The sequence below is a fragment of the Acanthochromis polyacanthus genome, chromosome 5, assembly GCF_021347895.1.
Source record: "Acanthochromis polyacanthus isolate Apoly-LR-REF ecotype Palm Island chromosome 5, KAUST_Apoly_ChrSc, whole genome shotgun sequence".
NCBI classification, from domain to species: domain Eukaryota; kingdom Metazoa; phylum Chordata; class Actinopteri; family Pomacentridae; genus Acanthochromis; species Acanthochromis polyacanthus.
The window spans coordinates 14,135,348-14,159,621 of record NC_067117.1 but is presented as its reverse complement, the minus strand read 5'-3'; the positions used below and the strand labels follow the sequence as shown (position 1 = coordinate 14,159,621).

General features: G+C 39.3%; 3 protein-coding genes across 7 annotated transcripts in view; 2 read left to right on the top strand and 1 right to left on the bottom strand.

Moving 5' to 3' along the window:
• The first annotated feature begins 2,222 nt into the window (after window positions 1-2,222).
• On the top strand, window positions 2,223-10,157 carry irf6 (interferon regulatory factor 6). 2 transcript variants are annotated; one of them, XM_051947846.1, is made up of 8 exons: window positions 2,223-2,855; window positions 3,136-3,314; window positions 4,441-4,636; window positions 4,751-4,849; window positions 5,480-5,737; window positions 7,028-7,417; window positions 7,526-7,644; window positions 9,060-10,157. In XM_051947846.1, the coding sequence occupies exons 2-8, from the start codon at window positions 3,141-3,143 to the stop codon at window positions 9,288-9,290; spliced, it is 1,467 nt and encodes a 488-aa protein (XP_051803806.1). In that variant the 5' UTR covers window positions 2,223-2,855; window positions 3,136-3,140; the 3' UTR covers window positions 9,291-10,157. The 2 variants fall into 2 exon arrangements, with proteins under 2 accessions (XP_051803806.1, XP_022058850.1); XM_022203158.2 differs by having other exon boundaries at window positions 2,225-2,855; window positions 3,132-3,314.
• Window positions 10,158-11,294: 1,137 nt separating this feature from the next.
• On the top strand, window positions 11,295-20,528 carry eps8l3a (EPS8-like 3a). The gene is made up of 20 exons (XM_051947845.1): window positions 11,295-11,442; window positions 12,069-12,148; window positions 12,246-12,319; window positions 12,409-12,473; window positions 12,558-12,716; window positions 13,807-13,956; window positions 14,043-14,107; window positions 14,190-14,272; window positions 14,362-14,486; window positions 15,889-15,994; window positions 16,152-16,225; window positions 16,314-16,388; window positions 17,592-17,737; window positions 17,856-18,018; window positions 18,136-18,179; window positions 18,265-18,355; window positions 18,486-18,590; window positions 19,012-19,097; window positions 19,579-19,711; window positions 19,822-20,528. The coding sequence occupies exons 2-20, from the start codon at window positions 12,084-12,086 to the stop codon at window positions 19,846-19,848; spliced, it is 1,836 nt and encodes a 611-aa protein (XP_051803805.1). The 5' UTR covers window positions 11,295-11,442; window positions 12,069-12,083; the 3' UTR covers window positions 19,849-20,528.
• Window positions 20,529-20,530: 2 nt separating this feature from the next.
• The window catches only part of LOC110957237 (AMP deaminase 2-like), a 39,314-nt gene continuing 35,570 nt past the window's right edge, over window positions 20,531-24,274 (bottom strand). For all 4 annotated transcript variants that reach the window (XM_022203149.2, XM_022203147.2, XM_022203148.2 and 1 more), the window contains one exon: window positions 20,531-24,239. In XM_022203149.2, coding sequence (XP_022058841.1) covers window positions 24,024-24,239 — 216 coding nt within the window. In that variant the 3' untranslated portion in view covers window positions 20,531-24,023. The remainder of the gene's footprint in view (window positions 24,240-24,274) is intronic.

Genomic DNA, 24,274 nt, shown 5'->3' with positions numbered 1-24,274 from the left:
TAATGGCCTGAAGATGAAAAGTTAGGCCATGTTTCATAAAAATAGAGGGAAAATTTTAGAGAGAAATCAGAAAAAAAAAGCAAACCTAAATGTGGGCAACACAAGTTTTATATTGTTGTTGTTTTTTTAAATCCCTCTAATCATCTGGTGACCTCTTTCTTTCAGTCCACATATGATGAACTCCTGGGAGATCTGCTCCTACAGCATCATTTCGGATTCATTTAACTGAGTTACCCAAAACATCCCAGCACAGCCAGTTTCTATAGGCCTTTACAGCATCTATTCACATTTAAGTATGCTAAAACACATCATGAGCATCACATAAACACATTATTATGCACATTAAACTGAAACCAGGAAGAACAAGAACAGATGCAGACACTCGTTCTCTGCATTATGAGCACCAGTTTCAGGGAGTGGTTTGTTGTTGTCAAGCTGTTTGGGCTCCTTTAGTTACAGGATCATCACCAACAGTTCAACTGCTAGTGCCACCTCAAGGTGAGTGTTCTCTTCTTTTTTCATGGAAATTCCCCCTCTGAGAGGAGGAGTCCTGCTGAAAACTGCGTGTTTCACTCATGCGCCTGCTTTTATCTGGATCAGACAGTCATAACAAGATACACACAACTTTATGCCTGTAGTAAAAGGAAACGTTTGACTGTGAGACATTTCTTGTAACTGAATGACTGAGACCAAAAAAATGCATTCAGTTTATAATGTAATCAGGTCTGACATGTGGGATCACTAGGGTTAATCGTAAAGTACTGTTTCCATTGTTTCGGCTGTATGTCCTTGTTTAATATCCTTGTTTCAACTGCGACTAACATGATTCACTGATGGGTTTACATAGAGAATAAAGAAATAATGTATTTCGTCATTACCCCGTAGCCTACAACCGGTGTCATATAACTTTCATAAATGAAATCAGGTCATTTTGATGCAATAATAACATTTCTGTGTCATTTAAGGTGGCAGTCACTTATGGCAGCTGGAAAACTGAATTATATGAGTTGAATTAGTCCTTTAAAGCTATTCCATCTGGTATAAGTAACTAGTTTGTTTATAATGTAGAACACAGAGAAGGTGGAATCATATACGTATATTACATCTTAGTTTGCATTTATTCAGTTTTTGAAGAAGTTTTCTGTCCTGTTTTTCTTTGTTGTTGTTTGTTGTTTTGGACACAACACCTGTCAAAAGTCATGCAAATCATAAATACCATCTGCCTCTGGTTTTTCTTACAGTCTTTAAAGCAAATGAGATATGAAATTGCTGAAAGTTTCAAATGCAAACAGGCTATGAAAAAGACCAACTACATGAACACCAGAGAGGAAAAACAGCAACATGTAAGTTTGCATTAAAACATAAAAGGAGCTGGATAAAGAGGGAAGTGTACAGATTCACTGATTAGATAAAACATTGATTCTCAACCTTTTTTCAGTGACGTACCCCCTGTGTGGCATTTTTTCATTCAAGTACCCCCCAACCAAGGCAAAGTATTTTTGGCTGACAAAAAGAGACAGACATAAAATACATCGTCATCAGTTTTTGATATATTAAATTTTATATCAATGCAAAAAAAAATGCTAATTTGTAATGGTCTTTCTTCAGCTACTTGGAGAAAAAGAACTAAAAACTTGTTGAAAAATAAATAACTGATTCAACTGTAAATAAAGATTTATACACAGAAATAATCATAAAAGTAAAGTGTCCTCTTACACAACGTGGACAAAATTATTGGCACCCCACGGTTAATAAAAGAAAAATCCACAATGATCAGAGAAATAATTTAAATCTGACAAAAGTTAAAAAAAAAAATTCTAGGAAAATTAAATAGTGAAAATCAGACATTGCTTTTGAATCGTGGTTCAACAGAACTAAAAAAAAAACCTTTCGTTGAATGAAAATACACATGAAAGTGCATAAATTGAATTTCATATCAAGTAGGCCATTCCATTTTATTACCATAAACCCAGTTTATGGAAGAGTTCAAATTATTGAATAGATATATTTTATAAAGGATTTTTGAATTGTTGCTAGTTTTTAATGTTTTTTTTAATCTCATGTACCCCCTGGCATACCTTCAAGTACCCCCAGGGGTACTCATACCCCCATTTGAGAACCACTGAGATAAAAAACAAACAATCAAAATGAAAAATGTACTTGTTGAGTGTTTGATACTTTTATTTGTCTGATTCTGTGCAATATCTATATTATTCTACATATACAACAGTCTGTGCAATATCTAGTTTTCCCACAAATAAAAGAATCTGTGCAATATCTAGATGTTCTCCTTGCATAGAAGAATATCTGCTTATCAGTATTTTTCTTCTTATTAAAGAATCTGTGCAAAATTATTACTTTCTACATATACATCAGCCCTGTGCAATATTGTTTTATCAATATTTCTGTAAACATGCTATAGACAAGAACATATCAACATAGTCTGTTTCACTGTTGTTATATTGTGTATTATTTTATTGTGTACTTTTCTGACATAACTATTATATCTTTAAATGACCATGTGGAGATCAGGATGATTTGGATCCTACATGGGCAATCCTCTCAGACGTGTCCACCAGCTACTCGGAAAGGTGTGTCCTCGCGGTGACGTCACGGCCGTACCTGAGTTTCGGTGAGGAAAAAAGGGGGAAGGACCGACCGAGTGGAAAACATCAGCTCTCGGCTCCGAGAAAAACTTTCCTGTTTTTGTTATTGCCGGTCAGCGTCGTGGTCCGAGCGGCTGAGTGTCTCTGCAGTGGATCTGCGGTCAGCTTGGAGACGGAACGGTCGGTTTTGTTCCAGCTGCTGCTCCTCAGGCCTTTCCAACACCTCTCCAACTTCCTGCTTTGTCACAGGTACGTGCGTCCTTCTCTGCTCTGGTATCGTGTTTGACTGATTTGGTTATTCTAGTTTCGGAACACTTCGGCTGACACATTTAAAGACGCGGTGAAATATCGCAGAGGCTCCAGATCTGTGCGTAACGGCAGAAATACGACAAACAGGCCGCTCCCTCTGTCAAAGTTTAAGCCCTGCAGCTTTGAACTGTTTGGAAAAATCCGGACATGCAGGATTTCACTGCAGTATTGTCTGAGTGTACAAAAGAAAGACTAGTTGTGTTTTCTTCTCCTCAGTCAGTCAGGATGTCTGTCACACCTCGACGCGTCCGCCTGAAGCCCTGGCTGGTGGCGCAGGTGGACAGCGGACGATACCCGGGTCTGGAGTGGATTAACCGTGACGCCATGCGCTTCAGGATCCCATGGAAACACGCCACACGACACACACCGCAGCACGAGGATGAAGACACCATATTCAAGGTAAAAAAAAAAAAAAAAACAAACTCTCCCCTGGTTCACCTGAAACAGCAGAGTGAAGGACTTGTTGATTTATCCTGAACCTGAAAATACGCACAGGTTGTAACCTCCTCCTGCTCAGCCAGTGACTCTTGTAATCCACATATTTCTTCATCCTGGGTTTAAGTGCTGAGTCATGCGTGTGAAACATAAATTTGAAAATGGACAGATATGATAAAAACAGAATAAGCTTGCATGCAGTGTCTGGTTTTGCAACTCGGTTACATAAGGAATGAGTGCTACAGGGGGTCTAAGGTGCAGGTTAGCGGTGGACATGTTGGTGCTGGGGCTGAACACAGGATTTCAGATTAAAATCTCAATTTGAAATTATGTAATTACCAAATCACAAAGTTTAAAATATACCTTATGCGGCAAATTTGACCCAGGATTTAAACTGTAATGTCAGTGATTCTACTGATTCATGCCACCCCTCATGTTGGTCAGTCGCATTGATCCATGTGGTACGGCTCCATCATGTTTTAAATCTATTACACAGAGTGTTGAACTGAAGCTTGACATTAAGAAAAATCATATTTCAATCAAATTGCAATATCTGTAAGAAAATATAGATATAGAATTTACTTATTAACCATTTTCCCCAAATCATTTACCTCCAGTATGTACTGTACTTACACTGGGTCTGTGCTTGTGTTGCTGCAATTAAGAATTTGAATGACAGTGATTGTGGAAATTCTTGTTTTTTGTTATGTTTTAGATTATAATTAGGTATTTTCTGTCATTATGTTTCTACACATGAGCATAATCAGATGGGAAATTCAGAGTTTTTTAAGGAAAAAGTCCAAACACAGGAAAGATTGCTGCAAAAATACCAAATGGGGTGAAGCATTTTTGCAGTTATGTGACACTGTTTGTGTGACTTGTAAAAAAATTAGACCTTTAGGAGTAGCACAACAAGTCATTTTCTTGGATGCACAGTCATAATGTTAATATCTGGCATCTTTTAACAACAAATTCAGCGTCAATCAGTCATAATACTGGTTAAAAGTTAGACAAATGTGTTGATCCAGTGCAGAAAATTCAGAAAATGTTAACCTAGCACTGTGACATGGACACCTCCGTGTTCCTCCAGGCGTGGGCCGTGGAGACCGGGAAGTTCCAGGAGGGAGTTGATGAACCTGATCCTGCCAAATGGAAAGCTCAGCTTCGATGCGCCCTGAACAAAAGCCGAGAATTCAACCTCGTGTACGACGGCACCAAAGAGGTCCCCATGAACCCTTTGAAGATTTATGACGTCTGCGACATCCCACAGCCCCTCAGTAACCAAGGTGAGCAAGAGCTGTTTCAATATGGCGGACTTTCTTTAGCCTCAATTTGTCTTTGCAAAATGGCCTTCATTTTGTGGCAGTTAAAATCTTTTATTGCCATTTTTCCCCCTGGAGGCTCTTCAGATGCCGGTTCTTGGACTCCGCATGATGATGACGGTGTTGAAGAAGATCTTCCAGATACACCGGGGTCTCCCCCTCCATACCCATCCAATGGTGAACGGCTTTTCCTCAGACCTTACAGCTATAGTTTTATATTTTGTGGTTGCTTACAATACAACACAAAACAAGAACTTTATTTATCCCTGAAGGGAAATTCAATCGTCTGGGAGTCTCATCTATTTACTTTAGAATTAAATAATCGAATTGCTGATGGTATGAAAGATTTTTAAAATCTTCCTGTCCTGCAGCGCAGGGATAGCCGTCCACCACCGATGTTTCTTTGCTCATTGAGTGACATTTGAAGTGGATGATCCATGTTTCTCAGAATGGCCTCCATCTTGCTCAGTGCGCGTCTCTCCACCTCATCCTCCAATGAATTTAATCTGATTCCAACCACAGAGCCAGCTTTTTAACCAGTTTGTTCAGACGCCTTGCATCCTTGTGTTTTATGCTGCCTCCTCAGCAGACTGCAGCATAAAACGGAACACTTGCCATCACAGACTGATAAAACATCTGCAGCATCTTACTGCAGATGTCTAATGATCGAAGTCTTATGAGGCAAAAGAGGCAGCTCTGCCCCTGTTTGTAGATGAAGTCTATGTTTTTAGACCAGTTTGTTCTCAAGCATAGCATAAAGATGCTGCTGCTAACAATGAATTCTTCTTCTTCTCTTTCCGTCTGTAGGCGCCAGTCCGTCTCCTCTGATTATGTGGTCTCCAGAGACGCCCATGCAGCCCCTTAGTTGCCCTCCGTCCAATGAGGTCTGGCCCAAAGAGGAACCTGTTAAAATCTGGCCTAAAGAGGAGCCTGTGGATGTGGAGATGCAGCCGACACCTCTGGGTGACCTGCCTCCTGCTCCTCTGCCTGATCCCTCCATGCAGACCCCTCTGCTGACTGATGCCTTATTCGCGTCTCCAGAAATGTGGATCAGTTCCCTCCCAAGTGAGTGTTTGTAGAGCTGATGAAAACGTATCATTGAAGGACCAGGCCACTCAAAAGCTGCAGCTTATTAATTCTTGAGACACCAGCTGTTGCTGTGCCGGTCCAGTTGAGCTCTATGATGTCTGGTTCACTCAGATGAGCGAAACGTAACATCTAAAAGCCTCAGAAGTTTCAACTTTTTCAAAAAAGCAATACACTGTGGCTAAAAATAATTAACCAACCAAAGTTTAACTGAAAGAGTCAGTGAATTGATTATTTTGAAATTATTTAGAAGCTGTGATAACTGATTAATTGCTTGAAATGCCAGCCGTTTGTTGATTTTAGCTTCACTAATGGGATGATTTTCTGCTTTTTCCTATTTTTAATGACGGCCAACTCAACATCTTTGTGTTGTGCACAGCTGCACAAATAAAGCCTGTTAGCTCTGGAAAACAGTGATAGACATTTTCTATTTCTGTTTTCTATTTGTAGCCAAAACAGTTAATCTTTTCATGTAGAAAATACTAATAACATCATTTCATGTTAAAAAAAAATCAGGCGCTGTTTAAAGAGAGAAAATGAACTGTGCTTGAAAGTTGTCCCTAATTATAAACCCTTGTGTCGTCCTGCGAGTCAAATTGACCCATTTTAAAGTTTGAAAATGTAGGAATTTTTTTTTTTTTTTCACAGTGAAACTTCTGATGTCCACATTTTCAACATTTCTGGGAAATTTCTGAACATTTTTGGTGGAAAAAAGACGTTAAAAAATGTTTCTTAAGAATATTCACAAAAAAAATCAACCAAAATCCAGCAAAATTAGTTGTATTTTGGTTGATTTTTTGTGAATATTCTTAAAGAAAATATTAGAAATTTTACTGATATATGTGTAATCACTTTAGATATTTTTAGGATGTTTTGGAAGATTTTTACTCATTTTTGAAAATATTTACAAGAATTTTCTTGCCTTTTTTGTATAAAATTTTTAAGAGAAACTTTTATGGAATTCTTGAAATTTTATTCCTGAAGGTTTTGCAAATTTTCAGAAATTTGGGGAATTTTTTTTCTGAATTTTTGGATTTTTTTTTCAGACGAGGAAACAATATTTTTTGATGCCCATTAATGAGGACAGCAGGAGGGTTAAATTGTTGCGGTCAAGTGTTGAAGTCAGTCTGTATTATTGAACCTACACTTTTATCTGTAGGCTACATTTACAATAAGATGAGGTGTGTGTTTAAGCTTTTGGGCACTCTGTTCCTTAAACTGAAGCGTTTCACACCAAACCGTTATAACAAGTGTCTGCTGTGATCCCAGTGACAGACCTGGAGGTGCTGTTCCTCTACAGAGGGAGGGAAATGTGTCCCATAGTGAACGTCAGCAACCCACAGGGCTGCAGGTTGTTTTACGGAGACCTGGGGCCGATGGTCAACCAGGAGGAGCTGTTCGGGCCGATCAACCTGGAGCAGTTACGCTTTCCCAGCACAGAGCACATTACCAACGACAAGCAGAGGATCTTCACTAGCCGCCTGCTGGATGTGATGGACAGAGGCCTGATCCTGGAGGTCAGCGGCCACGACATCTACGCAGTCCGCCTCTGCCAGTGTAAAGTGTACTGGTCCGGCCCCTGTGCGAACCCAGGTGCACCAAATCTGATAGAGCGGCAGAGGAAGGTCAAACTCTTCTGTCTGGAGTCTTTTCTCAGTGGTAAGTAATGTGTTTTCACTGTGTCGCACTTGAGTTCTTCACATTTTGGTTGAGTTGTAGAGTGCAGTTTGCTGTGGGAAAGAGTTCTAGTAAATGTCTCTGCTGCAGGTGTGATCGCCCACCAGCGCGGCCAGACACCGAACCCTCCTGAGTTTGAAATCAACCTGTGTTTTGGAGAGGAGTGGCCTGATGGTAAACCGAGGGAGAGGAAGCTGATCATGGTCCAGGTAAGAAGACGCTGCCTTCCTTTGTTGTGTATTTCAAGTTACAGTTTTTCTCAATTGCTTTAGTACGTTTCTCTGCTCAGACTTGAAATTCTCAAAACTACTTGTTCAATCCTCACAACATTGTATCACTAGTGCACATCAAAAAAGCAGTTTCTCATTTCTTTGAACAAGTTGCAGATGTTTTTGTACATCCATGCAAATGATTTTGTACAATTCTCTGCTGTTTCCTACATTATCAGCTGCATCTGTCATGATGGTCAAAATGGATTATCACGGGTCTCTACTGAATAGTCTCACCACCCACAACATTTAGTCATTAGTTCATTGCATAAGTCTTTACATGCAAAATGGATGAACATATTGTCAGAATATGTCAACATGTGTGTGCTTATTTCTAAGCATTTTCATTACTTATTTTCTAAATCTGTCTTGAATTGGTTAATTGCCCCCAGGTAAATCTTGACTTTGTCTAATGAAGGGAAATGTGTGAAGGGTTAGAATTTTCTGAAATCGTTCAAAGACACAAGAGAATAAATTTCTGATGTGATGAGAATTTGTGTGTAATTCCTACAGCACTGGAAGTACAGTTCTCCCTGAGGAGATTGTCCTATGTTCACATTTTTTTGTTTGTTTTTTTTTCTTTGTGCTATGCAGCGCTGTTTTTCTGTATCAATAACATGGTCTGTCAAGAAATTGTAAAAACAGTAAAAGTGTAAACTGAATCTTGTCCAGTCTCTTGCAGTCAATCTCCCACACACAAAGGTGTAACTTGCAACTTTCATCAAAACTTATGTAAACCATCTTCAGCATCAGAGCCTTCCATCAGAGTAACTGTTATATTGAGAGCATGACTAAGCAATTTGACTGTCTTGTCTGTACACAATGAAACAAGGACTTGTCATTGTGACAGCACTGACATGTTCATTGACACAGAAATTTAATTTTGAGCGATAGACTAAGAATTTTGCACAAAAAACTGGCTTTTGCAGGTAATCCATGTTGTTTTGCTACTTGTGCGATGTGTTTTGAGAAATGCACAAACTGTTTTGAGAATTTCAGTTCTGATCTGAGAAACGTACTAAAGCAATTGAGAAAAACTGTAACACCAAAGGAGATGGAAAGGCAGTAAACAAGGGAGGAGACTGATGACTTTTACACCTGTCTGATATAAAACCTAAGAATAGTTCAGCCAACCAACTGACTGCTGATATTCTCATATTTTGCTACTCTCATATTTTCCTGCAGTCTAGAGGACAATTATTGGTGGATTCTTGAACATTATCCTGTTATTCGAAAGACATTAAAAGTAAAAGTCTGCTGTGAAATTTCCTCGCCACACATGAAGCGTAAGATGGTCTGAATGTGTTGCATTCATTTATCCATCGTGGTCCTCTGACCCTCTTTCGCCTCTGCAGGTGATTCCAGTGGTGGCCCGAATGATAAGCGAGATGTTCTCTGGAGACAACACACGATCGTTCGACAGCGGCAGCGTCCGGCTGCAGATTTCAATCCCAGATATCAAAGACAACATAGTGACCCACCTAAAGCAGCTGTACTGCCTGCTGCAGGGCCACCAGGGCCAGGACGGCTGGGCGCTGCCCAACGGCTCGGGCCTCAACATCGCCCAGGCTCTACAGAATCAGTGAAACGGCCCACACTGTGAGCTAATATACATGCGTACCTTTCCCACTGATACTGAGAGTTACCCACTCTTTTTAGTAAAGAAATACTTTTGTGTAGTCGTATTTAGAAGTGTGCTTGATATTTTGTAGGATTCATGTGCTTTTGTGCTTCTCTCTAGTCTAAATGTGCTGTGATGATGCTGTTCTATGTGTAAAGGTTGCACAGGAACTGTAGACAGATGTGACGGCTGCGTGGGCCAAAGTCCTCCTGGCTGCGAGGGAACATTCACTGTAGTTAATGAGTTGCAGATATTGCCCTGTGCCCATTATTTATCCTAAATGGTTCAGTGATTACCACACTTTCCTAGAGTTTATTCATGAAGAAGAGCAGAATATCTTTTATCTTTTGGCCTTAAATGTTTTTGAAACGATACATATAGAGTGGGATTTGTATGTTTTGGAGAAATGTGAATCAAAGTATGGATGGATATGGATTTCTCTCCAGCTCATGCATGACTGTTCTGTCCAGCGGTGCTCAGCTGTTTGAGATCCCATTGTCCTAAGCACATATGGGTGTTTTTTTAAAGAAATTTCTGCAAAAAAATCTCTCCTTTTCACAGAATTTTGTAGTCACTTGACCAGTAGTTACTCTTCAGCCACTTTATTATTCCATTTACAGTGTAGGATATTTTTATATTCATATCTTCCATTTTCAAGCTGTTTGTTGTATCTAGACAGCCATTTAACTAAATACCATTCAGCTACATAGGTCTCTTTTGAAATGGATGCCACTGCACTTTGGGTGCTGAATTAAGTTTTATGGCTTGTTGAATGTAAGTGTATTTACCCTATGATTGCATGTTTATTTTAACAATAAAAATGATGAAACAACTTTGTTTTTACAATGTCTGTGTAGATTCCCAGGTGTCCAGGTCATATTAATTCTTGGAGCTTCAGTAGAAATCAACTGGACTTCTCTTTTAGTTATAAAAGGGTGGAAAATATGCCTGTTTGCAATAATGCAGCTCTTCGTGTTCAACTGTAGCTTTGAGTTAAAGCAGTGTTTGTGTTGGACGACAGATTTTTGGGGTGAACTGCAGCTCAGCAGTGTCTTAAATCTGAGTGGTTTCGATGAACAGCATCAGGCGTGGTGGCAGTGCAATCTCAGCTTCAGTGTCAAATGGGTTTTCACATGAGCAACTTGATGCAATGTTTTGGCACATGAACTGAACGAGAACATTAAGCGTGTTGTAGTTGATGCTGTTTGTATCAGTTCAGGCCCTGAACCTCCAAAATCAAGTCGTTCAGTCACTTATATTTACTTGATTTCCTGAATTTTGACGCAAAATACTGTAAAGCGCTGACTCTGTAGAGTTTCACTAAATATCTGTTGTGGGTCCGTATCTGTAGACACTACCAACATTAATCTGGATCCACCCCTGTTCTACACACGCTATGACTGACTTCTGAGATCTTTTGAACTAAAGGTGGTCATGTTGTTTGATGTGAGCATTCCATCACTGAGGAATTCTTCCTGGTTAATGTTTGCCCTTTATCATAATTACAGTACATGCAGTGGACATGAAACCAGGAGACCAAGTGGACAGAACTGGATCTAAGTTCCAGATATTTTAGAAGGTAAAAAGAAGAAATGTAGACAAAGACGTTAATACTACATGATTATATTTCTTACTTCTATTGATTTTCTCTATGTGCTCTGCCTTTACCACATGCTTCATATATACAGTAAACACCGAAGGGAACATCAGGGAAAGGAACAATAAAGCATTTAAAATCTGGAAAGTTAATAAATGAGGACAAGAGAAAGAAAAACGACGAGAGTGAGAACATTCTTGCTGACAAAATACTGATAGGACACACGACTTCCCATTTAAATTCTTGGAAGCTGTTAGTTTTTTCCACGGTGAGGTGATTTTCTTCATATCTTGTAACCTTTGCTCACATGGGATGCCACACTAAAGATCTCACACTCTCATAGGCTCACCATCCCACAAATCATTGTGCTACTGACTGTGGACTTTGTCCTTCTCCTTTATGAGGAAGTCTTGGGCGCATATTGTCGAAGAGCAGGATTAAAATATGAGCTTAATATGTACTAAAGCGTAAACAATATACAGAAAAAGTAAGAGCTACACTGAACTGCCAAGAGTTAAAGGTAAGAATCTGCCATGATAAATGTCATGATTTGTCTGCTTTTTGTGTAAGCGGTGTGTTGTGAAGACTGGATCAGAGTTTTGATTTTGTTTGAGACGGTCACAACAAAAAGGTCATTATCTTCTCCGTAGTCAGAGTATCTTGAGAATATATGGAAATCAGGTACATAGTTTGAGATTTACGGAGTAAAATGTTTTGAACAGACCATATTAGTGATCGAAACCTGTTTGTTTTTTTTGTTGTACCACAGTTCATCTACATGTTACGTAAGACTGTCGGCAAACCCTTCTTAAAATGTATAAATTCACATCTCAGCAACACCATAAACGTCATTTCAGGTTGATCACAGGTCTGTGTTTCCAGCTGGTAATTATCAAATCTAATTCATGAATTTAATACTTGTAACCAATCTGGAAACTGAACAGAGAAGCATTTGCTTTTATCTTATGTAACAGTTGAGGATCTCTTTTAGCCTTAGTCAGCTTCAAATAAAGACCAAAAGCACAGGAAATCTGCTAAACTTAAAGATTAACGCTTGTATTTCAGGTGAATGCTGACGAGTCAGCCCATATCGCTGACGGTACGTTTTTATGGTGTGGATTACTCATGACATCTGTGATACTGCAGGTCTGTTAGGTCAGGATGTACAGGTCTAACAGTCCCTTTGGCCATGACACCAGCAGCTATGCAGGATCCATCCCGTCCACGTATGTATTTCACAATGTGGTTTCTCGAGTAGTTCATTGCTTTTTTCACTCATCAGCAGATTATTCGTGTAATTGTGCTGTTTCTTTGTGGTGACAGTGGTTATTCCACCATGGATGAGGTGTCATCACAGGTGTCAGGCCTGTCAAGGCCCAGTGCAAGGTCAATTTACTGTAAGTCAACTCTGCTGGACTCATCAAATGATTACACCTATTAATTTTAATTTGTGAAGAATACAGAGATCTGCTTTCTGCTTCAACAGTGCAGAGGATGGATTATGCAGCATCATTAAACAAGATGATGGACAAATTTCAGTACAGAGTGGAGGTACAGCAGCAAAACCATGTCTTTATCATACACATGTGACCAGTTCTGAAGCATGCCATGATTATTGCTGCCTCTGCATTACAGCACTTATTCACCTGTGAGCTGGATGGGAGGGAGATTAGAAACATCACTGACTGTGTGGAGCGTCTGAAGCTGCTGGAGGAGATGGGTCGTGTGTGGGGTCAGAACATGCTGCTGGAGGTGCGAGACAGAAACCTGCTGCTCACAGACATCGAAAGCAAGGTAAACACCTAAAGAGACCTGCAGGCAGGAGATAAAAGTAAAGGTGAAACAGATAGGTATAGCCTCTTACGGGCTTCCTCTGTCTTCCTTTGTCCAACCATGAAGGGTAGAACCAGGCAAAAGGATCTTGATCAGATGGGTGAGGAACAATGGGGGAGAGAAAAAAAATTTTAAAAAGTACATTACAACAATAAAGAGCAATAAGCAGTTGAGAAGTCAGTAGCCAAAGATCAGAAATATTTAGGAGATGCTTGCAGAGAGGACAAAACACAAACTACAAGCCAGAGAAGATACTATGGAATAATGAAGAAGGTCACATTCATCAGAAAAACCTGAAAATTTTAACCTAAAAGGATGTGTTTTGGATGCAGTTGGGTGATCTAACAAGACACTGACCCCCCAAACGTATCAAAAGTGGTGAAGAAATGGCTAAATCAAGCTAGAATTAAGGTTTTAGACTGGTCTCCTCTAACTCCTGATGTAAACCTCACTGGAAGCGTGTGGACTGTGATGAGGGAATAAATTTCTGTCAGAAAACCAACAAATTTAGTTGAGTTACACCAATTCTGTCAAGACGAGTGGTCAACGATACAGTCAGAAGTTTGCCAGAAGCTTGTGGACGGTCACCAAAAGCACCTGGTTTATGGTAAAAACCTGCTAATGGATGTTTAACCAAATAATTGCTGTATGTATTTTTTGACACAGCAGATTTTTCCATATTTACAGAAGACAGTCATAAATCTATGAAAGAACCAAAATGCTTGATTGTTTTTCGTGACAAAGAGGTGCATGTTTCAATGATACCATCGTAGAAAATTAGCCATAGGAGCCACTGGAAGCTCAAGATTGCCAGGATGTACATGGTCTTTACAAGTGTATGTAACCTTTTGTTAATGTCTATATGTGACAGAGATCTCATCCCAGAGTCAGTGTGATTCTATTTGCTTTTATTCAGCTGTAGAAAAGCCAAATTCTACTGCCAAGTGATTTGTTGTCTCATAGACTACAGCTGTGTCTTCCATAACAAAACCCCAGCATTTATGATTATTCTATGACAGCGGTTTCTGTGTGCACTGCTGTGTTTTGTCAGGAGGAGCTGGATTCTTTGGCTCTCAGTGACATCCAGGACCTACAGGCTGTGCTGGACGCTGGCGTGTTCAACTCCCTGCTCACAGTGTCAGTCCAACAAAGGAGAAAACACACCGTCACTGTCTACATGTTCCAGTGTGACGACATCAGGGTGAGCACAAACAGGTGGAGACGGCTGTTATCACATCTGATAAGGGAAAGACACGGGCGAGTGACTGCTGATTCTGTTATTTGCAGGCTGATTATGTCCAGAGGAATCTTTTACAAGCGCTGTCAAGCAAGAAAGAGGATTCAAGTATCAGGTACCATGAAGCCAGCTTGTCCATTTGCTCTACGTTTTGTTGTTTTTATGCTTGATTTTGCCTCTCACACTTTCTGAAGCAGGAACGGAGGACCGACTGGACGTGAAAGAGTGAGAGCTAAACCTGTAGTTGAGCCGGTGCCACAGTGGAGTAGTCCTGACTATGGTGAGCAGGACATACAGAACACACACAGCTGACTGTTGTTACTGTACTGATGGCTGCTTCAATTTGTTTTTGGTTCTGTGTGAAAAAAGATGATATTTCTGAGATTGACCTGGACGATGACAGAGCTGTGACTGAGGTACCAACTCTACGGCCACCTTACCGTGAAGAACCTCTGCCTCCTCCTCGAACGTACACAGAGGTGGACAGGAATGTGGTGAGTGTCCTTCACACAGAGCCTATTGAAAGCATTCTCCCACCCTTTGGAAATGTGAGCCCTTTAATTGCTTTTCAACACTGAATCATGGTCAATTTAATGTGGCCTTTGTTGACAGGAAATTATAAAAATGTCTCTTCCATGTCAGTGAAAATAGACTTCCATAAACCAATGACAGTGAAATAAAACTTTTAAATGTAAATTGAGTGATTGTAAAAGTATTCACCCCCTTTAAAGTGACTCACTTATTTTAATGTAGGTGCATCAAGTTGGTGCTAAAAGTCACACAAATACCGAAATGGAAATCATCTGAATGTAGTGAATGTGTCTAAAGTGATAGTGGTATAAACACTCCTGTATTTGGATGTCTCTGGTGAATCAGTACTCCTGGTTATAACTACAACATGATGACAAAAGAATACTCCAAACAACAAGGTTATTGAAAAGCATATATCAGGGGACTGATACAAGGAAATTTCCAAGTCACTGGATATCCCTTTTACTACAGTTAAATCTATCATTGAGAAATGGAAGGATTGTGAACAGACAGTCTTAAAAAATGAGTGACTGTGCAAGAAAGTGACAAGTGAGGGAGACCACCAAGACACCCATGAATCCTCTGAAGGAGTTACGGCTTCAGCAGCTGAGATGAGAGAGGCTTTGAAAACAGCAGCTGTTGTCTGTTCATCATCAAATCTTTATGAGACATAAGCAAAGAGAAAGCCACTGCTGAAAATGCTACAGATTATGTAATATATTATTATTATGCTGTATATTATATGTGGGAGTCTCTAAAGTCAGCTAAAAGAAGTTACTTTAGTCTGCTGAGACCAAAATTAAGCTTTTGTGGCAACCAAAAAACTGCACATGATCACAAACAAATCATCCCACTGTGAAGGAATCATAGGTGTCTTGGTGGCCTCCATCTCTAGTCCCTTTTTTTTGCACATCACTCAGTTTTTGAGGACTGATTCACCAGGAACTGATGAAAGGTTTGTTTACACTCCAACCATCTGAAACACATTTACTGCACTCTGACGATCTCCACTTCACAAACTGTGTGACTTCTAACACCAGCTGGCTGCACCTATGAATACTAATGCAGTCACTTATTCTACTTTTCCTTTTAACTAACTTTAGTTTGTAGAAATCTGTTTTCAATATGACATAACAGCATTTTTTTTTTCTGTAATTTCTTGTCAAAAAATCAGATTAAGTTAAATATTTTTAGCAGGCTCTCTATGAGACTGGAACTGTTAGCTTTGCATTTGTTAATATGAAACCTGGTAACTCATTTTGTTGTCGCATGTTTTAAATATTAAAAAAAAACAAAAAAACGGGTTGAGTAACATTTAAGAGAAACAGAATATGAGAATAATGTCTTCTCTTTCTTTCTTCACAGGATATTTTGAATCATATTTTTGCAGACATAGAAATCCTCATGGGACAAGTAGCTGCAGCAGAAGCTACAAATGCAAAGAAAAAGAAGAAAAAGAAAAAGGGGAAAGGTGATTTAATGTGAAAATTAAAGGCAGGCTTACGTGTAGGCACTATAAAACAAATGCATTGCTTATGAAGGGATATTTTATATAAAAGCTGTTGTTTTTATTTCAGATCATATCACCTGTGATGTCTAAACTTTGCATATGTTGTTTATTTTTGTAGACATGGAGGGAATGCCCAGCACAGAAGAATTTGCAACATGTCTCCATAAAATCAAATGCGGTCTCAACCTTCTGGTTTGTATCCTCATTTACATGTTATCATCATGGTCTGTGTTGTTCCTGTTCACTCTGTAATGTACATTATGTGTCTTTCTTTTGACAGGGGGAGCTGAATGGAAAGATCAATAATCCCAGTGCTGCTGATTTTGTTCACTCTTTGTTCTCCTCATTAGCATTTGTAAGTGATACTTAGAGTTTAAAATTCACTTTAAATCCTTTTCCATCATATATTGCACTATTTCTAATAATGTGTTTATAGATTCTTTTACAGCAAGTACAACATGAGTACATTATGGATGGAGAAAGAAAAGAAAAAGTGCAAATTACTGGAAAAAATATAAAAACTGGCTCAGATTCATTACATAAAACACAGCAGAGGAAAATCCCTGCAGAATGACGGCAAAGATATCACCCTCTACATAGTTCTAACAAGGTTACTGAATTGTATAATCTCATAGAAATGTCTCTTTTTTAACATGAACACTTGGCATGTTTTCACTTTTTGGTATTTAGTGTTTTGTGCTTTGCTACATCCTGTTAGTGATGATTTATCTCAGCCTTTAAAGCTCATGTCATCCTGTGGGTCAAATTGACTCGTTTTAAAGTTTGAAAATGTGGGGAAAAAAAGATATATTTTCACAGTGAAACATCTGATGTTCACATTTTCAACATTTCTGGGAAATTTCTGAACATTTTTGGGTGGAAAAAAAATATTTCTTAAGAACACTCACAAATAAATCAACCAAAATCCAGTGAAATTCACTGGATTTTGGTTGATTTTTTTGTGAGTGTTCTTAAGAAAATATTAGAAACTTTACTGATATATATGTAATCATTTTAGATATTTTTAGGATTTTTTTGGAAGATTTTTACGCATTTTTAAAAAATATTTACAAGAATTTTCTTGCTAAATTTGGGGGATTTTTTTTTTAAATAAAACTTTGAAGGAAAACTTGGAAGCAATTATTGGAATTTTCTTCCTGGAGGTTTTGCAAATTTTCAGAAATTTGGGGATTTTTTTTTCGCTGAATTCTTGGATTTTTTTCAGACAAGGAAACTATATTTTTTCATGCTCGTAAACGAAGACAACAGGAGGGCTGACATCTGTTGTCCACAACCTTTTGTTAATTATTCCTCTCTATAGTGAAAAGATTTACTATTATGACGATAATGAATGTATGTCAGATCATTTCATCCAACTTTTTTTGGCTTAATTTATTGACTATTATGCTTCCATTGTTTCATCAACGGGTTATAAGAGCTGTAATCCTGCTTGCAGACACTTTTTGCTCGCATTTGAGTACATCTGGCTTCATAACAGAGTGGAATGTGTGCTTAGCCATCCTGCTCCCCTTCTTTTTGTTACTCTTTTCTTCACCAGATCGTACCTCACTGCCCTGAAACTCTGCCATCGAACATCGTGGCGCCGTTGCTGACGCCTCAATGCATCCGTCTCATGAGTGAAGAGGCGTCTACGAAGGAGGACGAGCTGTGGCAGAGTCTGGGAGACCCCTGGAACATCCCCAGGTGTTGCTTTTGTAATCTGCACGACAGCAAAATCTGATTATTTTTACATTCACATTTCTTCATTTAGTCAATATGTTATCAGGATAATAATCAGGTATGATTTTCACATTTTTACCAGCACTCAGTGGCCAGAGGATGATGAGGACATCCCGACCTACACTCTGGAGTTCTATGATGGATGGCAGCCTCCTGAAGTGAGGGAAGAACCTGCACCCGAGGAACCTGTGAGGAGGCAGGCATCTATGAGGAGACAAGAGAATCCACCAGCTACAACCAGCCAGGTAAACTTTAAACATCCAGCTAGTTGGTGAGCAATGTGTCCTGCCCATAGGCTTTTAATTCTAAATGAGAAAAAAAAAACCACATTAAGACAATTTACCTTTTCTTTTCCTTTTCAGCAGGCTTCCAAACGGACATCACCACGTTCTCCACAACAAGCTCGGTACGTACAAGCACATGAATTATAATTCAGTGTGAATATTTTAAACCTCGAGGTGCTTAGGTTTTTGGCTTTGATACGTTTGCAGGCCAATTGAGAGAAAGCAGATGCGTGTTAAGACCGATTTCCCCGCTAGAAACATGAGAGAGCTCACCGTCAGTAAAGGAGAAATGGTCGAGGTGAGTGTGAGCCATGACCCAGCTGCTCTTTCTCCCATTGTTTAATTTAACTGACGGCACTCAAATGGAAAAACAAAGCAATTTTTGAAGAAAAGTTAGTAAAGTTAGTTTGTGCTTCATCCTCCTGCAGCTGCTGGATATGTCGAAGCAGTGGTGGAAAGTGAGGAACAACAGAGGGGAGGAAGGCTACATACCCAATAATATCCTGGAGTCTGATGAGGATAAACATGACCAGGTGGTTAACACTCAGCAAACACAAAAACGCCACAGGTCAATGCAATATAAGTGGAAAAAGGGGCTCAAAAACTGAAAGAGGCGCTGTAATCCTGGCAGAGAAAGTGAACAAAACTGTCAACACAAAGAGGGAAAAAGATGTGATTCTCAAGTTACACTTTTGTCTGTAATTGTGTGTCACTTCCTATTGATTCTGACTCTCCGATAGATATTTTTAAAAAAAATAATTGGAGCATAAAAACCACCACAGTCAAGAAAGAAAAAACAAGCAAATCATGAAAACGAAATCTGTAAAATGACTATAAAATGTAACACATTCACTATGTGTGGAAACTTTATTTGAACTTTTTCACCTGCAAACTGATGTAACCTCTTTTTTATGCTTAACTAAAATCTCAGTGCATTTTCTCTCCTTTTCCAAGGACGTTGAGGCTCCTCCTGTCCTGACAAAGAAAGCCAAACCAGCACAAGTGAAAGCCTGGCTCGAAGACAAGGGCTTCAGCAAAATGTAAGTAAAACACATATTAAATTTGGTATTAAATGAAAGCTTACAATAGCTTTAAACAATGCAAAAAAATACACAATGCTTTGTCTTTTAACCATAAATGCACTGCACTGCACCTAAAGGAATAATTTATTAGTGACACGTGGCTGATTTCACAAATGAAAATTATCTGATCGGCTGCTTTCATGGTGTGTGGTGACGTAGTTCTCCAGTAAAAGTATGTTTTCTGTTTCTCCTCCCTATTTTGGAAGGACAAAAGCAGAGAGGAGACTCAATATAATAACAAGTTTAACACCAGTAGGCAAAAAGATGAAAACAATTACCTGTTTTTGTGTGCAAACTCAAAAGAACAGTCATAAAGTTGAAGTATTGTGCTTTAACCTATACAGAAACCCTCTCCACATCTGGCAGGCGTTGTAGTTTGGTTCAGTAAATGTTGTTGAATCCGACACCGATTATTGACAGATCAGCTTATTTCTTGCAGCACTGTGCGCTGTCTGGGCGGGCTGAGCGGCTCCATGCTGCTGGGGATGACCAGAGAGGAGCTGAAGTCAGTCTGTCCAGAGGAAGGAGGGCGAGTCTTCTACCAGTTACAGTTAGTCAAGTCTGCCTTGGCTGTAAGTCTGAGATCACAGCTTCATTTATTTGCAGTGTCATTCTAGAAATGTTTATTGGTGCCAGTCTGATGAATCCTGGTAAAAACACTGACAACCTTCTGTCTCTCCAGGTTGCCAGCTTGGACAGATCAACTTGATGGTAAAAAGGACATCGAGGAAGACGCAAGAGAGGAAATCTTGAACAGAAACATTGTGAGATACTGTAAACTTTAAGCTAATATTAAGCAATAGAAAAGAGATCAGGTATAAAGTTGGTTATAATTTATTCTCTTCTGAAATCAAGTCATTTGCTATATACTGTCTTAATGTAAATGTAAAATATAACAATGAAGCTGCATCACTGCATTTATTTTATTATTTAAAAATCTATGATGCTTCTATAATGATTTGCATTCTTTATGTATATTTTGATAGGGTACCTTAACTTTCCAGCAATATTTAAGCTAGCAAGCTACCATTTTAAACTGAAGACACCACAGAGCTCCACACCACCATGTGCTCTGCTACATGCGCTGCTGGAATCAACGGTCGGAGCTGCTCTGCTGCACAAACTGCAATGAGTTCAATCTTTTTTTTTTTTGCATTATGTTCTATCAAAATTTTCACATCCATGCATATCACACATCGTGTACACAGATGTTGATAATTGCGTCAGGCTGGAATTATGTGATTAAATGTAAACTGAAGCACATTAGAAAGTACACTTAGTGCAGCGTGTAAAAATACATTTGTGCATAAATTAATTCTGCAACAGAAAGCAGGAGCCTAATTCTTGTGTTCATTTTGTAACCTGTAAATAAAATTCAAGTCTGATACATGTTAGGTGAATTAACATGCTTTATTTGTTGTTTAGACATTACACGTGAACTTCATCAGAAGCATCTGAATCTGTAAAACACTGGCAGTCCATTTCAAGCAATATGGCTACAGATCAATGGACATCAAATTATGTAGAATTTAAAATAAAAATCCCACATCAGAAAAGTGACATGAGCATAAAAAGCAAAAATACATGTGGAGAAAATTCTTAGCAAATGCAAACATATCGAGTGTGAGTATCGGAATACTTTAAGTACTGTGAAGTTAGTACAAAGTGATAAATCAAGCTGAACATGATACCAGAAAATATTTATGCAGATGAATGTGTGAATAATGTCTGAAGAAAGAATGTGTATTTGTGTTGGCTGAATAGTCACAGTGTTACTGCTCAGAGGACACTCGGTAGTGTTGTCATGGTTCCTGCTGTTCTGTCTCTCCATCATTCATCATGTGCAATTATTCACTGGAATTCATCAACAGGTTCATCGCCAAAGGAAATATTCCACAACAATCATGAGTGAACTCATATTTTAAATAATTTTTCAAGCAGAAATGACAAAAAAAATTAACTCAAGTTCAAAGATTCAAAGCTTAAACCAAATATTTTTGAGCAAAACAAACAATTTGAACACAATAACTTGTGCTGTGGGAAACTTTTTACTATTTTTTTTGTAATGTTTCAACTAATATTTGACTAATCAGTGATGAATATAATGCTGAGTTTGCGGCCCTAGATACGACGTTGCTATTGCTGAGGACAAAACTGGACCCCAAAAGGCCAAAATCTGCATTCGTGAGGTAGGGTGCACTATGTTGTAGACATAATAAACAGTAAACAAAAAGGTGGATGGATGGAAAGTAAATGGGTAGAAAAGGTTCAGGCCCTTTCAGCTTCAGACTGCTATAGCAGAGTTACACTTCATCAAAAAGTCTTTCCCAAAAATCAACACAAAACGTTACAAAGCAATAAAGAAGATGACTTTTAAACATTAAAACTATAAAAAGGCCAATAACAGAATTAAGCTGCTGCAATTATAAAGACAGGCAGACGATGATGAGTCAGTGCAGATTATAACCATCGGTCGTGAAAGGACCAAAATTGTCACAATGCGTGTTTTGAAACAAGTCGACAAAACCAGAAGAAGTAAACTCTACTGATGTGATGTAGAAAAAGGGTCAGTTTTTTATGTGTTGTTGTCTGACTGGCTACTGGTAACACACACTTTTGGCTTTAAAGTATCTATCACACACATTATGTTTGTGAGTTATCGGGCATAAAAAATGTGCTACTGTGATTTCAAACAGGCAGAGCAGACTCTAAAATACTGTCCAATTACTTCAACAAATTAAAAAGGCTAACAGTAATAAAACCATATCGAAAAACTCTGTTTTCATGAAAATCCACAATGAACAGAAACAAAACTAAGTGTTACACCTTGATTCGTTGCGAATATAAAATTTCTTATCTCTATATTGCCTTTAAAAAAATACACTTTATACATGAAATCCAACAATCACACAAACTCCATCGTGTTCAGCAAACGACTCCAGCGCGTCCCTTCACACTTAAGAGCGACGGTATTCTTGCAGAACAAAGATGGATTCTCATAGTTTATTCTAATCATCTATGAAGCAGACGTAGATTTACTCTAATACTTTACAGCTGATTATTCAAATAGCGGCTGGCATTTTCTGATTCATTCTCTTCTAGTCTTGGCATCAAAGATGACTCGACAGGATCATCTCGGTTTAACAAGAATGCTCACAGTTTGATGGGAGGTCGGATCACGTCCAGTGCTGGGTACTGTGGTGTGATGAGTGTAGGATACAAAGATCTGAGGCATGTGACGCCAGCTTCGACCAGGTTCGGGGTGAGTTTTAAAAAAAATGCTACAAGGTTCCATGCAACAGTCTTAACCATGTCCCAGCATGGTTTGCTCATTTCTACATGGTGAACAACACTGAGTTTACGTCTGTTTGCACCGCCACAAACAGATTCTGGATCAAAAGCTGGTCTGCAGCCCTGAATTGGTTAAGATGCTTCATGTTACAGTTTACTGTAAACAGCACATTCTCTCCGGCCATCCACTGGTCATGCAGGCATGCAAAGAAGCACTTAAAAGCAGAGAGCCAGAAACAAATTAACCTTTTTCATTATAGGTAAAAGCTACTTGACACCGAGCATGCAGCTGGGTGGCTTCAGTTCCATCGGCGTGGACTCAAACAGCACAGAGGCCTACTGTTTAGGGGAAAGTATGCAGCTTTTGCTGCACGTGACAAAGAGAAAAACCGGACATGCAGTGCTCGAAGCTCAAAATGAAAAGGCACTGTGAAATCTTGGCTTAGTGCATACGCACAGTGCACTACATGCAAAGGGGGAAAACCTCCATGGCTTTCTAGTTTGCCCTCTGGAAAAGGAATGAGTGTGATCAGGGCCCTAAGGAAGTACAGAGAGTGCTTCATGGCCACAGTGAGGTAACGGCAAGAATACGTCCACATTTACTTGTGCTGTGATTAAAATCTACAACACACATCTCCTCTTTATCTACAAGTGCTGGAAAACATTTCATTTTGCAGCTGAAGAGGCCCGTTTGCTTCAAGGAATGTTTGCAGCCAACCACAGAAAGTCTGCTTCTCTCTAAACTTGAATGCCATGCAGTTTCTCTCTTATTTCTGAGTAGAATCATGGAAGATCGATTCTAAATGTGCAAAACAAATAGTTTAAAACCACATCAAGCAGCACACATGGCTAATGTTCAGTGCTGCAGCATTCACTAGATAATAACATGAAACCTGTCAAAGTTTGCTGTGCAGGTTTGTCCAACCTCCACCAACAACTCCAGAGTGCTATTCCAATAAACCTGCATCTGTAATCCTTCACTGTGGTGCAATAAAGATGATAGATGCACTAAGAATATTTAAGCAGCATGGCTGTATAGTTGAAGGTAAGAGTTTAAATGTGCTGGTTGTCAGTGTTTCTGTAAATACTGCAAAGATGCTACTCTGAAAACATATCACTGAATAATAGAAAACATCACAGGGATCCTCTGATGGCTTTGGCAGGACATGTGGGGATGCAAACACATGCTGCTTTCCTGCTGTTCATTCACATAAAACCCTGATACTGATCCCTGCAAACCTTCATGAAACTGACTGAGACTCACAGAGAAACAGAAGTTACAGGTTAAGGACATTTGGGGAAATTTGAAATAAAAATAATATAAGATTGGGACTTTTTCCTGCAACATAAGAATAACTGGAACACAAGAAATCGAAGAATGTTGAAGCTGAAGTGATTTGGCAGCACTGTATCCTTGGCTTTTTGGTAGCTGTGTAGCTGTCAGAGTGCGGCATACTTCTACAGAGATGTTTGGTGGTGTTTATGCTTTAAATAGGCTGAACGGCAGAATTACTGTCACACTGCGTCTCTTCAGTGTCATGCTGAGTGAACCACAGGATTGGAGATTTACAGGAGAAGACCGGGTGACTGATTTCAGCGCTGTCCCGGGAGAGGACCCATGGTCAGGGAGTCTTCCTCGTCGATGGCATCCAGCTCTTCTGTGCGCACGGCGTGAATGATGAGGTGAAGCTCCTCTGTCAGAGTCTCGCTGCGGTACGCCACACGGATGTCAGGGACATTGGTACGACGGATGTCGTTGCTCTCAGGACCCTCCTTATAATAACTGGGGCCCAACCAGTAGCTTTTGGCCTGAAATGAGAAAAAAAACTACATGAGTGGAAACC

What these genes read in the sequence shown, in the direction of transcription:
- irf6 (XM_051947846.1), top strand. Translation starts at nt 3,141, where the DNA reads ATGTCTGTCACACCTCGACGCGTCCGCCTGAAGCCCTGGCTGGTGGCG. An exon ending in ATGAAGACACCATATTCAAG is followed by an intron (nt 3,315 to 4,440) that starts GTAAAAAAAAAA and finishes GTGTTCCTCCAG; the next exon opens with GCGTGGGCCGTGGAGACCGG. An exon ending in GTGGATCAGTTCCCTCCCAA is followed by an intron (nt 5,738 to 7,027) that starts GTGAGTGTTTGT and finishes CTGTGATCCCAG; the next exon opens with TGACAGACCTGGAGGTGCTG.
- eps8l3a (XM_051947845.1), top strand. Translation starts at nt 12,084, where the DNA reads ATGTACAGGTCTAACAGTCCCTTTGGCCATGACACCAGCAGCTATGCA. An exon ending in AATTTCAGTACAGAGTGGAG is followed by an intron (nt 12,474 to 12,557) that starts GTACAGCAGCAA and finishes TCTGCATTACAG; the next exon opens with CACTTATTCACCTGTGAGCT. An exon ending in CGTTCTCCACAACAAGCTCG is followed by an intron (nt 18,180 to 18,264) that starts GTACGTACAAGC and finishes ATACGTTTGCAG; the next exon opens with GCCAATTGAGAGAAAGCAGA.